The 14,219-nt window shown below is 37.7% G+C and overlaps 1 protein-coding gene across 30 annotated transcripts in view; it reads left to right on the top strand.

The window, feature by feature from the left end:
* Positions 1-14,219, top strand: part of KAT6B (lysine acetyltransferase 6B) — an 86,794-nt gene that overhangs the window by 34,022 nt on the left and 38,553 nt on the right. For all 30 annotated transcript variants that reach the window (XR_014948601.1, XM_085554281.1, XM_085554273.1 and 27 more), the window contains one exon: positions 8,386-8,494. Coding sequence is in view for 27 of the 30 variants with exons in the window: in XM_085554281.1 (XP_085410407.1) it covers positions 8,386-8,494 (109 nt within the window). In the remaining 3 variants the exon portion in view is untranslated. The remainder of the gene's footprint in view (positions 1-8,385; positions 8,495-14,219) is intronic.

Below are 14,219 nucleotides of genomic sequence, written 5' to 3'. Positions count from 1 at the left end.
GGGTAGTTTTCTGTGTGCTGCTGCTTCTCTTTCCATTTGAACAGCACACTTCCTCTGCGTGAAGTAACAGGCAGTAAATCTAGAAGATCCACTCATGCAGTGGATTTCCACAGTATGTTTTACTTGTGTCCGTTTGCTCTTGTCCCAGCTGTGCTCTGCACTTGAGAAATTAAATCAAAGTGTTGAGCTATGTAGGATTTTGCTGTAGAGGTAGAGTATGATAGGGAAGGCCTCTTTGTTGTAGTGGGCAGTGTCCCTCAACTGTAAATGAGGCTGTAGGTGCAGGTTATTCCATCACTTAATTCTGTTAATAGCAATGGCTCCTTGTTATGCTGAAGTAATCCTCTTGGTGTTGGTGCGAGTTGCTTCACTTCTAAATTCTGCAAGACTTCCTTTTCAAAATTGGGCCAGCACCAACAGTATTGTTAGATTGACCTGTTGGGCTTTTTATATTCTTTCCTTTAGTTAAGCCATTTGATGGAGTGTTTCTTGCCATAACCTGTAGGTCATCAGTTGCTGTTGCTGATGGAGAGCATAACCTTATTGAAGGATGGCTTAAAAATTCCTTGCAATACTAGTTATTGGCTGCTTTGCTATGATGTTTCTTTTTATTTCTGCTGTACTCATTCTGATGCTACAGCTTGCACAAATTCCCTTAGTATGATGGAATGTTAATGTTGTTGGTAGGATGTCTCTTGAACTTTGTGGCTTTTGCTTGATACTGTGCAGTAGGTAGATGAAAACTAGGATTTGGGAGACTGTCTGGTCTCATTTCTAAGAGTCATACAGTACAAATTACTGTTTTTTCTTTTTTATCCACCCATCCCTCTGCTTAAATATAATGGTTGAAGCGAAGTCTCAACTCTGTTCCCTTAAGAAGGCTTTTATATAATTTTATTTAACAGCCACACTTGGAAACCTTTCTAAGGAAAGTTTGGTCTCATGTGAGATATTGGTTTTGTTCTGAGCTGTTTGTGTTCCAGATTGCATATCAGGGCTGGTTATTTTTTTTTTAGTTCCAGTTTCTTCATGTGGAGATACCTTTCATTTTATAAATACAGGATTTTTTTGTGTAATTGTAAGATTGTTTTAATTTGAGGCGAGGGGAGAAGGTCTTCCATATTGTACATTTCCTATATGCATAAATAAGCAGGGACCAGTAAAGTGATCTGCTTTATTTTACTTGGAATGCCAGCTCCTTAAATAACTCTTTGGGATGTAGGGTGCCTTTACTTCTTCATTTTTATTATCCCTCTGCCACAGCTTTCAGCAGCTAATCAAGTGAAAAACTGCTATTCTCTTTGCTCTTGTATAAAATGCACTGTATGTACTTTACAGATCTAGCAGACGTTCAGTGACACTGAGTCATGTAAATTTAGAAGTCTGTGAGTAACTTGAAAGTTTTGGCTGTTTGAATAAATTGCATTTTTCCTCCTAGGAATAGAGTTTGGTTCTTGTGTTGGAAAAATAAGCTGTTATTTAATTCAGTTATTTGACCAGCTTTCACCCTTTTCAGAAAGGAGACCAGAAATGAGCTTATTTTTAATTAAATAACAAGTAAATTTGTATTCTCTGTAGCTCACCGGGTTGAGCAGTATTTTAGCACCATTCTTTCCAGCAAATAAAAACCAGTAATGTGACAATGGCAAGGATGGTGGCATGCTGCTGTTCCTTGTTGCCCAAAGGAATATAGGGTGTTAGACCTGGTAATTCTTTAATACCAGGGACTTTATAGGAAAGGTGACAGTCTTAACAGTGATGTTATATGTATTATGCCCTTAAAATAAATGTTGTGTTAGAAAGAATGTCAAATTCTAGATAAGTTAAAAAAATCCTTTACTTAAAACAAACACACCAAAAAAAAAAAAAATAACCTGCGTTTTAGAGTATCCAGTCCTGTGAAGCCCCAGCTTATAATTTGGTGTGGTGTAACTCAAATTTGGATAGTGCTGACAGTAAAGTAGCCCAAAGAGTAAACTAAATAATAAATGCACATGAGCAACTTAATATGCAATTAAATATTTTTCCCTGAGTTATTAGCATCAAGATAACTAATAATTATCCCATGTCACAATATTAGACATGTTTATGTAGGATGAGTTTGGTAATAAGTTATGAATAAAAATGTGCATATATAAAAACATATAAGTAAACACAGTTTTATGCCAACCAAATGTATGCTTTTCATACTGGAGTTTTTTTAATCTAAGAGCAAGACTTTCTCCAAGGATTGTCAGAATTGGCATTCTTGTTAAATCAGGCTTGTGAGCCACAACTCTGCTTACCTGCGTGTGCTCATCTCTGTAACAATTCATCTCAGTTGCACTGTGTTGGTAATTGTGAGGTAGAGTTTGGAATTGGGAAATAATACAATCCCATTCTAATAACTATGTGTATTTGTGACCAAAAAGAATTCTCTCAAAACAAATATCAAACTAACAGAACAAACATATACACTAATGGGTTCCATGACGAAAAGGCTGGGAATCTTGTCAGCAGATGAAGCAGCAAGTGATGAGCAGGATTTTAGAAGGATGGGTACCTACCCATTATTAAGTTACCACTGAATTAATATTCCAAGGTGGGCTTAAAGGTGAGATTCATTGGAGGGCTGCATACTGCATGCAGATGATATGTGATTTAACTACTTTTCATCATGCATATTGTGGCATCATGGTTGATGATGTAGAAGGTGAAGTCATTATAGATCAATGTTTTAAAGCTTAAATATATCCTTTTTATTGCAGAGAGGGATTGCACAAGGAATAATGGTAATGTGTGTTGCTCCTAAGGAATCTAGGTTGGATTTAAAGGATTGAGTTTTGCAGGAGAGTGAAGAGCTAAATCTCTTCTAACTTTGAAGGAAGAACTTAAGCGGCATGAAAAGTAAAGATACCACCTGGAATGTGGCCCAGTGCTTTGACTAATGATTACTCTGTAAGGTGTAATGGAACTGTGTAATCTGCATGGCTGGATTTGCAGGAGTGATTTTGCTGAGGGAGTCAATGGACTCTGTCAGAAAGTGCATGAAGGAAACCAAGTCAGTTGGTATAATACTTGAGGATATTCTGTGTGACAAATCAAAGAAGTAAGAAGAAATAAAGCAAAGCACTAAAAGTGTCTCCAGAAAAGCCTGAAAAGCTTTTAGCAAAAAAATGAATTTTAAGCTGTGTGGGTTAGTTTTGACATATACAATTAAGGGAATAGAAAAGATGAAGCATGAAGTTGGTGAAGGAAAAAAAGAATAAAAGAAATTGTTTGTGGAGCATTTCTGATTTTCGTTTTTCAATTTGTATTTTTAAACTGATATTTAAATATCCTGTAAGATGAGTATGAAGATATCTTTTTTTTTTTAAATTCCCGATGTAAGAAAATGCATCTGTGTTGCTTTAGTGTAGTTTTCTACATAAAGCAATTTACAAATCTGTTTTGAATTTCACTTATTTTGTCATAGGTTCAGGCCAAAAGCGGAAAGACCCCCATGTGAAATAAGTTATTTCCATTTACAAGGGAAGAGCCTTCTCTCTGCTGTACTGCTGCCCTGTGTAAAATGTTTGGGTTCTGTAACTGTCTACATGTACCAAAAGTGTTTTCAGATTGCCAACAATAGTCTTGCATGTCTATTACACTAGGATTATGGGTTGAAAGCCTTTCCTCTGCATGCACAGAGGCTTTAAAGCGATTCTGTTAAAAATGGAAGTTGAGTCTATAGAGAACTAGGACATTTATCTGTGCTTCTGGACCCCTTTCTCCAGGAGGTGTATCCTGTGTTGGTTTTACAACCGAGTGACCTTTAGATTTATTTTTTTTTTCCAACATGTATGTTGTAACCAGAAGATGAATGCAATTTAGTTTATATTAAGTTAATTAAGATGACCAGGACTCTGGGGGGAAAAAGAAAGTCCAAGTAAAAGATTGTTTGTATTTTCCAGGGTGGGAAGGAGCGGGTGAGTTCTGTGTTCTCATACTCCTGGCTTTAAAAAGAAAAAGAAAAAAAAAAGTTGTTAAAAGGATAAATATTACATGGAATTGTTAGCTGCGGAACAAGAAAGAAGCTAGCAGTAACATAGTGTGTGTTGCGCACACGTTTTTTACATTTAATTTAATCTCAGGCTTGTAAACTAACCAGTGTGTTGAAGTAGAGTTCTTGCCTGGTTAAGAGCTGTAGCTTTCTTACAGATTGAAGCAGAGATCTGAGAGGTTGGGGGATGCTTCTACCACCTGTAGAAGCAGGTCAATTTTTATGTACTTTCGGGAGCTTCCCTCACCATCAGGAGTGCTGTCAGATTTCCAGTTTTCAAGACATCATCATATTTTCATTATAAACTTGTGTCACTGTTGCAGTTACATGCCTTTGGTGGTGCAAAGCCAAGAAGACACAAATGGGTTCACACATACATAGCCTGATTTCCGTACATACGTGAAAATTGAAAGTACAGGAGGGGAGTATGTGAGCAGTGGAAACGATTGTGTATTAAGGACATGAGAGGGATAAAGCAAAAGAGCAAATAACCATGTACTCTAGAAGTGAAGATGATCATTTGGAGGGAGAAGCTTAAAAACTATAATTTTCCTCCATGCATTATGTTGTTTATTGCCATTAATACATTATATAAAGCTAGTCCGTCCTTCTGTCTTGCAGCTGCTCTTGAGATGACTTTTTCCCTTCTGCTTTCTGTATGTATAGGACATCCTCTAGTGTTTGCACCATGTCACTATGTCTAATGTTTTCATGCTTCTGCAGTGCTAATAGCTTGTATGCACATTCCTACCATCACTTGAGCATGTGTGTTTTTACTACATGATGCCTCTATAACTGTAGAACTAAACATGGGACTTAGTGTGTAGAGGTAATCAAGAATTTATTTCAAAAATCAAATTTCCTCATTTCTTATAATAACTAGTTTCTGAAATGCAGCCTATCTTCTTTTTGTTTCCTTTGGATAAGGAAAACAACTCTTTTTTTTTTTTTTTCCTTATATAATGGATGTTGTAAGGGAATTGTAGCTGAAAGTACAGGTAATGCCTTGCCTTGCTCATGATTCAGAGCACTTGCTTCAGTAGTTCAGACTGGAAATGAGTATCTTCATCTCATTCAGTTTTTGTCTTCCTATATTAATAATGAAGTGTTTATTGAAAACACTGTCAGGATTTCTTGTTCAAGAACTTCTGTTCTTGAACTCAGGATATGATGGTAAAAACAAAACCCAACTACAGAACTTCTTAAAAAGGTAGACAGCCCGTGAAGACAGAGATTGAGTCAAGAACAGTGGGTCTTTATAAACAGCTTCTCTCCTGCTAACTTCAAAATCCTTTCTCTACTGTTTCTGTTCATGAGATAATGACCTAAAATTGGGGGTATCATGGTGAGGGCTTTCTGAAAAGGTGTTGTGAGATACAGTAGTAAATATGAGTGAACATCTGAGTGTTTTGAATTATTTGTTGAATTTAATTTCTTAGAAGCATTTGTGAAATTTCTCAGTTTCCCTAATAAGCATGGTGTTTAATGGGAGTAGGACTTACAACCATAATTGTGTGTACACAGCTAATGCCTGGCAGTTTTCAGACAGTCTGTTTAAATCTGCAGAGTGCAATAGCAATGCAAAGAATAATTTCTTTGCTTTCAATGGGATTCTAGCTGTGGATAGTTTCACATACTCAATAATAAGACTTTTCAGGACTTAAGGTGTGACTTCTGGGGCAGCAGAACATTAGAATGCTGAATGCTTTAAAACTTCCATGGGAATTATAACTGTAGTCAGAAGAACAAATAAGGTCTTCCAGTACAGAAATTAGAATGGGGGGGGAAAGATTATTTTGGACCAGACTTTTGAAACCAATTATTCTGACATAAGGTAACTGAAATCCAGCAGAATTTTAACTAAGGATTAATTGTACACATTGGGAAAGCTTGTTTGCTTCTCAGAATGATGTCTGTGATGTAGTTTGAAATAATGCCTTGCGAGGAGCCCTGCAAGGACTCCCTGGCCTTCATTTGCTTTGTGTTTTGGAAGTTTCCTGCTGCTTGAGAAGTTCTGGTTGCAAGGCCTCTCAGGCTCCAGGCATTGTCATCTCACTGCCTGGCCTCATCCCTTGTCCTCTTGCCCTTGATACTGCTCAGCAGCTTTCCTTCTCCTAAGCCTCCATGAGCTGTGTGTTTACAGGTAGCCACTTCTGACACTGATGAATGTCACGGCCGCCCGTAAGGGTTACCTGACCCATGGGTGTGTGAAGATTGCGACAGTGGGTTTGTGGGATTCTGTAATACCAGAGATGCAAAGGCCTTTGTTTCTTGAGTTTATTCATTGCCAAATACTACAAATCACTGCTGGTAAAGCAAGTATGTACTTGTGGTTATTTACTTATGCGTACCTGTCTGTGTGTTTTGAAGAGTAGCTTTCCCCGTACTGCTCCCAGGAGCAGGACTAGCTCACACAGTCAGGCCTTGCTCTGCAGGAAGGCTGTCCTTGGTCCATCAGTGTCCCAGATCATCAGTTTGCTTCACCATTTCTTTGTTCTGTGCCCATCGAAGATATCTTGGGCTCCCAGCTGCACTTGTCAGGGATGCTCAGGGTTCTTGGACTAGGCGGTGTCCTTCTGTGTCAGTACTTCCACATGGGTTGCCTTATGTCTGCTGTGTCACTGAGAAACTGGCCAGTCTAGTTTCTTTAAGAGGTGAAATAGAATTAACCTTTATGTTGGCTAATAATTATTTTCTGGTGGATAGTGGTACTTGATGACTATCTTTTAGATGGAAACCTAAAGATCAGACTTGAAAAAATGATACAGGTACAAGAACATTTTCTTTGGATTATATGCTGACAGTTAGAAATTATCCTAATCGAGCCAGTTGTGGGGCAGAAATAATATTACCAGTGTAATTCTGCTTTAACTATGCAAGTTAACACAACATGAAATGAGGTTTTACATATTTGCTGCCAGTAGCACGTATATTCTTTTGTCAGTAGTTTGGAGATCAGAGCCAATAATGATCACATTTATTAATGTAAATGACTCCTAAATATATACTGGAGCCTGTAAGTTTCTTGAAAACCTATGTGTCAAGTGATAGGGTTTGCAAGCTCTCTATTATTAGGTTTGATGTGGGAACATCAGTCTCTGTAGCACTGAACTGCCAACAACCTTTGTCCTTTATTTTACCTTCAGTTCAAAGAGGGGAGGAAAAAAAAAAAAAGAAAAGAAAAAGAGACAGTGGGGAAAGGGGATTGAAATAGGGAAGTACATGAATGTTGGCGAATGGATGTGTCTCTCCTAGAGCAAAAGGAAAAAAATCGCGGAAAGATAAATGAGATTGTGGACCTGGATTTGTTTCATTATATGAATTGTATGTGATGTTTTATAAATAATTTATCAGAGCAAGCATTTCTGAAATGGCTAAAGCTCTGCTTTGTTAAAGGAAAAGAAAATAGCATGGTTGGCAAAATTAGACTTCCACTAGATTTCAGTTGTGAAAAAAATCTTTAAAGTTATCAATATTAAATTTGAAGCTCTGCTGAAGAAATAGGTGCACATAGTTGTATTTGTTACAAATCTGTCTACAGATGCTCCACGTAGGTTTTCTTATTTATGTGGATGATGAGGTAACTAGTTTCACGAACACTGAAATATAATGCAGAAAATGTTCTGAGATTTAAATCTCTGACAATTTGTCATATACTACATAAGGAAGATGGGGAAGTAAATTAGCAGAGTTTTTTTATTGTTTTGAGGGAGGCAGTTGTGTGTATTACTTGCACATAATGAAAGATTTGCATGTTTGTTTTATTCCGACTGCATGTGATATTTGACGGAACTCATCAGACTAAAAGAAAGCAGTGAAACAAGCGTCTTCAACCTGGTGCTTTCAGAGAGGGGTGCCAGGAAGTTATCAATTGGATGGAAATGTCAGTTTTAAGACACTTTATCACATTTTTTTCCTCCATCTGCCTCTAGAAAGGAACTCTATTCAGCTGTAGTAAAAGCCAATTTGTATCTTAATCTTTTGAGTACTATTACAGCTGAACGAGCAATTCCACCACATTCAAAAGTTGAAATGTTACGATAAAGAATAATGTCCTGAAGTTCTAACTTCCTGGGTTTCTTTCCTTAGTGCTAGTTGGCACTGGAGAAGTTTATGTGGGTTACCATGCAAGAGCGTTAATTATGGGTTAACTTCAAGATGATAAACTTTGTTATCCTGAAGTGAGTAAAACAGATGTTCATCTTGGTAATGAATATGTAGTACATCAAAATGTCAGTTAAAACCAATTCAAGTTAATGAGAGAGAAAAGGTTGCCGAGAAGATTTTGTCTGTGCTCGTAGTTTGAGGAAAAAACTATTTTTTGCTTAATAATGCTAACTATGCCTGTTTGTTTTTAAATCTAGCCACGAGCTGATCCCATCCCGATATGTAGCTTTTGTTTGGGAACAAAAGAGTCAAATCGTGAAAAGAAACCAGAAGAGCTGTTGTCTTGTGCAGACTGTGGCAGCAGTGGTAAGTTGGCTGAATTTACAAATACTATAAATGTTTATACATTAATATGTTTTTAAGGTATTAAAATATTTTTTAAACATTTGAGTGTCATCTTCAAAGATTGATTGGGAGCTAAAACGGAGTATATTGGAACAGGTGGAAGAAACAGAGGTTTCTCTGGATAAAATTTTATCATATGGGCAACAACCAGTGAGATGTTTGAGTTTTTGTAGGCGCATATGGTGAGTAAATTCGTGGGGAAGCCATACTTAACAAATTGCTGGATTTGTTTGGTTGTTTGGGATCTACGCTTGATCTGAGGGCTCAGGTTTTGCACTGTGCCTCTAATTGATCATCAGAAATCTTGACTACGCTGATTTGTAACGTCTAAGAAGCTAAGTAAGCTGCATAGGGACATGCTTTTGGCAAAGCTTTTTTTTAAACACAGCTGGAACACACACCAGCAATACTGCTTTTGAAAGAGTTGTGAGCTGCAATATCTGACTGCTTGTGCTTTCCTATTCTGATCTGGTACACATTGGTTGTGTGTAAACTGGACTGAGGAACAAATGTATCTGAAAGGTGACATTAGATCAGTTCTCTCCTCTAGTTCACCGCCATACAACTTTCTGTGCTAAGATGAAAGAGAGGTGCTTGGGAGGGAAGGGAGTATGATCCTCTGAAGCCATTGCTGCTTTTGAGAAGGCTGGAAGTAAAATAGTTGTTTTAGTTTCCTCAAATTCAGAGTGTATATCTATGATGATTCTGTAGGTGTGCAACTGAAGGTGGCTAGTCTTTTGGTACTGCTACATAAATACTCAAGTAAAAACAGAACAATGGATTAAAAAGAGATTTTCCATTAATCAGATACACTTTTCATTGTGCGCTTCTGAATCTGTTACCTGCACAGACTTGGGGGGACTGATTTTTGGGAGGGATCTGATAGTGGAATGAAAGGGATTGAAACAAAAAATGGGAGATTTAGGAAGAAATGATCAACGAAGGAAGAAAAGAGATGTTTGGAAGAGATTGTTTACTCAGAAAATGGTGAGGCACTGGAACAGGCTGCCCAGAAAGGTTGTGGATGCCTCATCCCTTGAGGCATTCAGTGCTGTATTGAACCGGACTCTGGGCAGCCTGATCTAGTGAGTAGCAACCCTGTGTGTGGCCAAGGGGGGTTAGAACAGGGTAATCCCTAATGTTCCCTCCCACCTAAGCTGTTCTATGATTCTTGGACAGATTCCTTTTAACCGAACCAATTTGTTTTCTGGTATTTTAAAGCAAAGGAAATAAGGAAGTGGCTTCACACCAAACCCTACAGACTTGTTTAAACCATCTTATGTATGGCTTACAGGATTCCTGTGCTTTCAAATCTGTTTTTTAGTATTTATAGATGTAATAGGGATTTGTGCTTGGTTAAACTAGTAAGCAGAGTTTACACTGATCAGACAACTTCAGATATCAGTTCCTCTTCTCTTATGTAGTAATCCTCTATAGGTCTAAGAACTGTGGAACTGTGGAAGTCTTGACTTTCATGGATCAGCTTCCATTTGAATTAACACTGATACATTCTCTCTGCCTCATTAAGATTAAATTATCCTTAATTATCTCCTCAGATGCATTACATATAAAGAATGAAATATTGAAACTGCCAATCAGATTGCTGGATGGTTAAACTTCAGCTACTGGTGCCTAACTAAAATAAAACCCAATTTCAGTGCAATATATAAATAACAAAACTTCATTCAAGTGGAGGCTTATTGTAATTGGATTTATAATTTTACACATTGTGGTATTTCTCAAAGCTTACTGTATAGAAAATGTAAAAGAAACTGTGTTGTACAAAGCAAGCAAATTAGTGTTCAGTTGATCAGAGATTAAATTGCAGTGCCTGCTATTGGCTTTGCCTCAGGTTTTTTGCTTCAGTTGTTTGTTCAATCAGGTAACACTTCTGCAGAAACTATCTGGGTATATGCACATCCTCTCTAACAACATTCTTATTTTGTTGTATTTGGGAGAATAATACATTTGGGTAGTGAAAGTGAAATACTTGCTATGTCATTTTGCACAGGGTGTTTTCTAAGGCAGTAAGATCAGGGATATAATATATAAAAAAACAAAAGCAAACATTACACTTTTTCTTCTCCTTCCCCCCTGCTGTCCTTTGGTTTTGAAAAATCAATAGACTTGGGATCCAGAATTAAACTCTACGTCTGTTTCCCAGTGAAGAGGTACAGAAGTAACTGAAGTGCTGCTGCTGATAGATGTTTAAAAGGGAGTTGAAGCTTGAATATGGGGGGGGGGGGGGAAGTTGATTTACTGGAAAGCTATAATAAATACTAAACAAAACAATTGGGAAAAAAAGCAGAACAACTGTGGGTATTATCCCTCCAAACAAATAGTATGTTTAGCTGAGAAGGCAAGTGATTTAGTGATTAGAGGTGGGTAAGGGGGCCTGGAGGGCAGAATAGCAAAGATGTTGTCGGTTCAAGAGGAATGGGGACAGAATATATTTGGAACTGAGCCTGCAGAGGTTGCTTTACGAAGAGAAGATAGGGTAGACTTTGAGTGGAAGAGCCCAAGGTGAAGCAGAGGATGTAGTCTGAGGGAGGCCCATGGAGAGCCCCCAGCAGGATTAGGCCCCAGGCCAGAGCTGCAATCCTTGTAAAGGAGCCTGCGGTGGAGCAGGAGGTGTGGGGAAGCTACAACCCATGGGGCCCTGAGCTGGAGCAGTTCCTGAAGGGTGACCCCTTGGTATGGAGCTGTGTTAGAGCAGTGCTTGAACAGATGCAATCAGTGAACAGGAGCCCCCATATGATCTGTTAGAGAAGGACCCCAGGTAGAGAAAGGGCAGGGAGTGACTGTGAAGAAGTGGCAGAAATGTAGCATTAAGGACTGACCACAGACCCCATTCTGTGTTCTCCTCCACTGCTTAGGGGGAAAGAAGTAGAAGAGGAAGGTTTCCTTCTTGTTGTTCTTTGTTATCAATAAGCATATATTATGTAATATATTATTCTCCTTTATGTGAGTTTGACTTGTCTGTGACTGTAATTGGTATCTCCCTGTCCATATCCCACTGCATGAGCTTTATTTTCATGTTTTCTTGTTGCTCTTTTACCCAGCAGGCAGCTCGGCACTGCATAGTCATTTGCTTACCCTCCAGCTCCCAATGGAATGGGAGAGAAAATAGAGGAAAAAAAGAAACAAAAACAAGTAGAATTTGTGTGGTGAGATAAAAACTTTACTAAGAAAATTGAGACAAAAAAAAATAATGGTAATAGTGTCTACCATTCTTCAAGTTCCCTTTGCAAGATGTCATTTTTTGTGGATATCCCTTTGGCCAGTTTAGGTCAGCTGTTTCAGTTCAGTCTGTTCCTTGCTCCTTGTGCTTTCTGAGATCTCTTTGCTGGCAGGACAGTACAAGAAGCTGAGAAACTGAAATGTCCTTGTCTCTGTACAGCACTGCTCAGCAACAGTGAAAACATCAGTGTGTTATCAATAATGTTTTTCTCCTGAAGCCAAAACATAGCTTATCTGGAAAAATGTACTGAGTGCCTAAGATAGGTGGACTGATCCTTTCTGCATGAATTTAGTTTACCCTAATTAATAATGCTTTCTACCAAAAAGGTTGTTGGACATAAGCTGGGTTTTTTGTGTGTATTATTTTATAGATTGGTTTCCAGCATTTGTATCTCAAGTTAAAAGCAACTGGAAATATTAGCATATTTAACACTGTACAAAGCTCTTGTCACTAGTGTAGTGATTTTTCTCTTTTTAAAGATTACTAGTTTGTCAAATATTTTGAAGAATGAACAAGACACAAATTTGCAATGAGGAAATCCAAATGGGCACATTGAAGGGGTGCTTTACTTTCAGAAGATCGAGACATTGTTTTAAGTGTCTAATCTCACAGATCTTTATGGTATTAATGAATCACAAACCTTAACCATTTCTAACTGGGACACATAAGAATGACTTCTAAAGTGTTTAATTTTCAGTATGTTGATTTGTTATCTAGAATTGTATATATTACTCGTGGAAATTGGTGGCCATCAAAGGCATCAAGAAATTTCTATCTGCCTAAATGCTGTTTCTGTTAGCACATACCTAGGGGCATGCAATACATAGTGAATACATCCTGCAGTTGTTTGTGGCTGCAGGACTTTTGAGTTGCAGACAAAATCTTCATATTTAACCCTAGTAGATATTCATTTTTTTCATGCATTTTTGACTGATAATAAAGTATAACCTGTAAGAGCACTAACAAATGTGTGTTAAGCTCTGTAGTGCTTGAATGAAGAATGGTATGTGTTAAATGTAATGTGATGTGTTTCATGTGCTAATATAGCTGGCAAGTTGTTGTTGATGAAGTGAGTCTGTTATATTGATTATTAATATCAGGGACTTCAGGGAGCTTTTATTCTTTCTTTGTGGGCTTTTTTGAGTGAAGCATTTATTTACAGTTCCTTTCAACAACACTTAACATCAAACTAAACCATATACTTCCATGATGTGTTTCTAACTTTCAAGAGAAATTGTTACTGTAGGTGCACAATCAGTTCTGAACACAAAGGAATTGATAATTTCTGTTAAACTGTTTGCTAAGAATCAAATGGCAATGTTTGCTAAAATTTTTATTTTTCAGACTTCCCTGGAATTTATTCTTGATTGTTCTTTACTAATAGATTATATCACTACATTTTATTTTGAGAAAGTGATGTTTTTACGTTATGTATCTTTTAAAGTTTAACAAAGTGGATTAGGCCTTGCGTGCACACTGTAAAAAGAACCAATTTCAGTGCCAGCTTCAGATTCTTAAGTGGTTTCTGCATTCCATCATTCATGCCTCAGTTTATTAGAAAATGGAATAGCGCATGCTTGAGGATTGCCCTGTGTCCTTGTTCATCATGTTTTAGCTGTGGTGGTTTAAACTGAGAAATAACTAGTGGCTAGAGAAAGTCTGAATCACCACCAGCAGCCTGTTACCTGGAAGAAAGTACTCATCCAGCCTCTGACACCGAGAAGAAAGAATTTTGCATTTGTATGACATTAGTGCAGCATTGCATTGTAGTTTCAAATATTTACCAAGGTTGGAAAAGACTTCTAAGATTATTCAATCCAATTGTCCACCTATCACCAGTATTTCCCACTAAACCATGTCCCTCAGTACAACACCTAAACATTCCTTGGGCACCTCCAGGGATGGTGATTCCACCATTTCCTTTTGCAGCTGTTTCTAACACTCTCTCAGGAAAGAAGTACTTCCTAACATCAGACCTGAATCTCCCCTGATACAACATGGATCCGTTCCGTCTAGTTGTATTGTTAGAGATGCAGCAGAAGAGGCTAACCCACATCTCACCTTAACTTCCCTTCAAGTAATTGTAGAAAGCAATAAGGTCTCGCCTGAGCCTCCTCAAGACTGAACAATCCTAGCTCCCTCAGCTACTGCTTGTAAGACTTGTGCTCCAGACAATGACCATTGATAGCTATTAAACATACAGTGGAAATAACTTAGTAAAAAGTGCCTCTGAAGGCTATTTACGGGTGTCAGTTGATGGAGAAATCAACTGTTTCTCTTAATAAACAAGTTTTACAGTAGTTTTCCTGAATCTTCTGTCCAGAAGTGAGAATAATGTCAAGGTTCTAGAAAACATAAGTACTTATTGGTGGTTCTGGCTGTATTCTGTTAAGCATAGGAATCAATATTTCTTAAATCTTAAGATTTAACTCCTTTTTTTTTTTT

The sequence above is a fragment of the Coturnix japonica genome, chromosome 8 (genome assembly GCF_054131305.1).
Source record: "Coturnix japonica strain WE chromosome 8, WE-NBRP24, whole genome shotgun sequence".
Taxonomy (NCBI): Eukaryota; Metazoa; Chordata; class Aves; order Galliformes; family Phasianidae; genus Coturnix; species Coturnix japonica.
Note: the sequence above shows the minus strand (reverse complement) of the source record. Positions and strands in the feature narration are given on the sequence as shown.